Below are 1,878 nucleotides of genomic sequence, written 5' to 3' on the forward strand. Positions count from 1 at the left end.
CAGTCTCGTTCTGACCGAGATGACTATGTCACTATAGTTTGGGACAGGATTCTATCAGGTATGTTTCTCTTATATACTTAGCTATAGGTCAACTTTCTGAGGGTGTTTGCATCAGGACCAGCCTGGCAATGGGTGTCTGTGCTTTGATACCAGATGTACTTGACTGTGTCTACAAATTCATCTGATATCAAATTGCAATCAGTTATCCAATAGAAGGATGCTAAGCATCCTGGTGTCTTCTCTAAATACACTCAGGAAAATGTTTTAAAACGATTGTCTTTGGATCTCATGATGGCTCAAAAAATAACATTTTAAATTTACCATTATAATTGTATACATTTATGGCAACAAGATGACATTTTGCTATGTGAATATTAATAAAATAGCACATTTATTGCTTCATTTAAAATAAACTCAGTCAGCAAGCTTGTCACCTCTTCACTCATTTTGGGGGGATAAGACACTTTGTTGCTAAGACACTAACTTATTTACAGTTTTATAATGTATAATGCACTATATGCATGTACAAGAATCCATAACCTTTGAGTCTTCAATGATGCCCATCTTTTCTAATGACTCTTGGCCATGTTATCAATGCGGGGTCCCATTTTAGCATACTCCCTAAAGTCCTGCTTTTACCCGGTCTGCTGTGAGCACATTAAACCATCAGAATTGCTGGCCAGTGACTCTGAATGTTTCCAAACTGCTTCGCAGAACCTTCCTTTCCATCCCCAGTCATTTGAACCTTAGACTTGGGGCTGGACTGGAAGTGTCAAGTTGTTAGTTTAACTGTTGCTATCACAACTGTGCATGATAGTGGGTCCAAAGACAGGGGTGTCTGGAACACGTGACACTCAGGAGATAATGTGCATAAAGTTTGCTCTATTATGTTTTGTATTTCTCCGTTAACAGTGTTAAGTAAGAGCGGCATTATTTCGTTGAACATAAAACAATTAAAGTTTTTAAAACATATCCAGGCAGAGAACACAATTTCAACATATATGATGACAGTGAGTCCGATTCCCTGAATGTACCCTATGACTACACTTCGGTCATGCACTACAGTAAGACAGCTTTCCAGAACGGAACAGAGCCCACTATTGTCACAAGAATCTCGGACTTTGAAAATGTGATTGGCCAACGAATGGACTTCAGTGACTATGACCTGCTGAAGCTGAACCATCTATACAACTGCTGTAAGTGACGGGCACCTTGAAAGGACCTCTCCTTGCTGGATAAGGGATGTTCTGGACACCTTTGTGGTCTCTAAGATCATAAAAGTTTGATTTAAAAAAATATCAGAATATCACCCAGGTCCCCATCTACTAGCCATTTTCAGCACTTGTCTTCTTTCGAAGTTTGCCTTGAGATTTACTAAAGCAGCCAGAGTCCTTGCAGAATGAGCCCCATGCTGACTGTCAAAGGGTTTGCTAATTCCAGTGTAGACCATTTCTATATTCAAGCCTCTTTTAAGTCATAATGAAATGTGCAGTTGTCCCGTAAGTGAGACAAAATAACCTTTGCTGTGGCATTAAGGTTTGACTAACAGGAGGAATATTGACTCACTTTTTCACAAATAGACGAGAAGAAAGGATTGATGTGGACTGGGAATTCACGCACACAAACTAAGTTGGTTTTGGGCTTCTGCAGGCAGAGAAGTGTCTTTCAGTCAGAAGGTCACACAGTCAACCAGATGTTCCCTTTTCAGTGTCGTTCCTCATAGTTCTGTGACCAGCTCAGGTTTGATCTCTTACGTCACTGTGTTGAACAAATGCTCACATCGGTTTCCTTGTTTGCTTTTGTAGCTTCTTCGCTGAGTTTTATGGACTCCTGTGATTTTGAGTTGGAAAATATCTGTGGCATGATCCAAAACTCAGG

At 40.1% G+C, this 1,878-nt stretch overlaps 1 protein-coding gene across 1 annotated transcript in view; it reads left to right on the forward strand.

The window, feature by feature from the left end:
- Mep1b (meprin A subunit beta) overlaps nucleotides 1–1,878 on the forward strand; it is a 21,154-nt gene that overhangs the window by 12,687 nt on the left and 6,589 nt on the right. Inside the window, 3 exon segments of the mRNA XM_013349378.1 lie at nucleotides 1–58; nucleotides 978–1,196; nucleotides 1,806–1,871. The exon segment at nucleotides 1–58 is cut by the window's left edge and continues 13 nt beyond it. Coding sequence (XP_013204832.1) covers nucleotides 1–58; nucleotides 978–1,196; nucleotides 1,806–1,871 — 343 coding nt within the window.

This window comes from Microtus ochrogaster, chromosome 18 (assembly GCF_000317375.1).
Source record: "Microtus ochrogaster isolate Prairie Vole_2 chromosome 18, MicOch1.0, whole genome shotgun sequence".
NCBI classification, from domain to species: Eukaryota; Metazoa; Chordata; class Mammalia; order Rodentia; family Cricetidae; genus Microtus; species Microtus ochrogaster.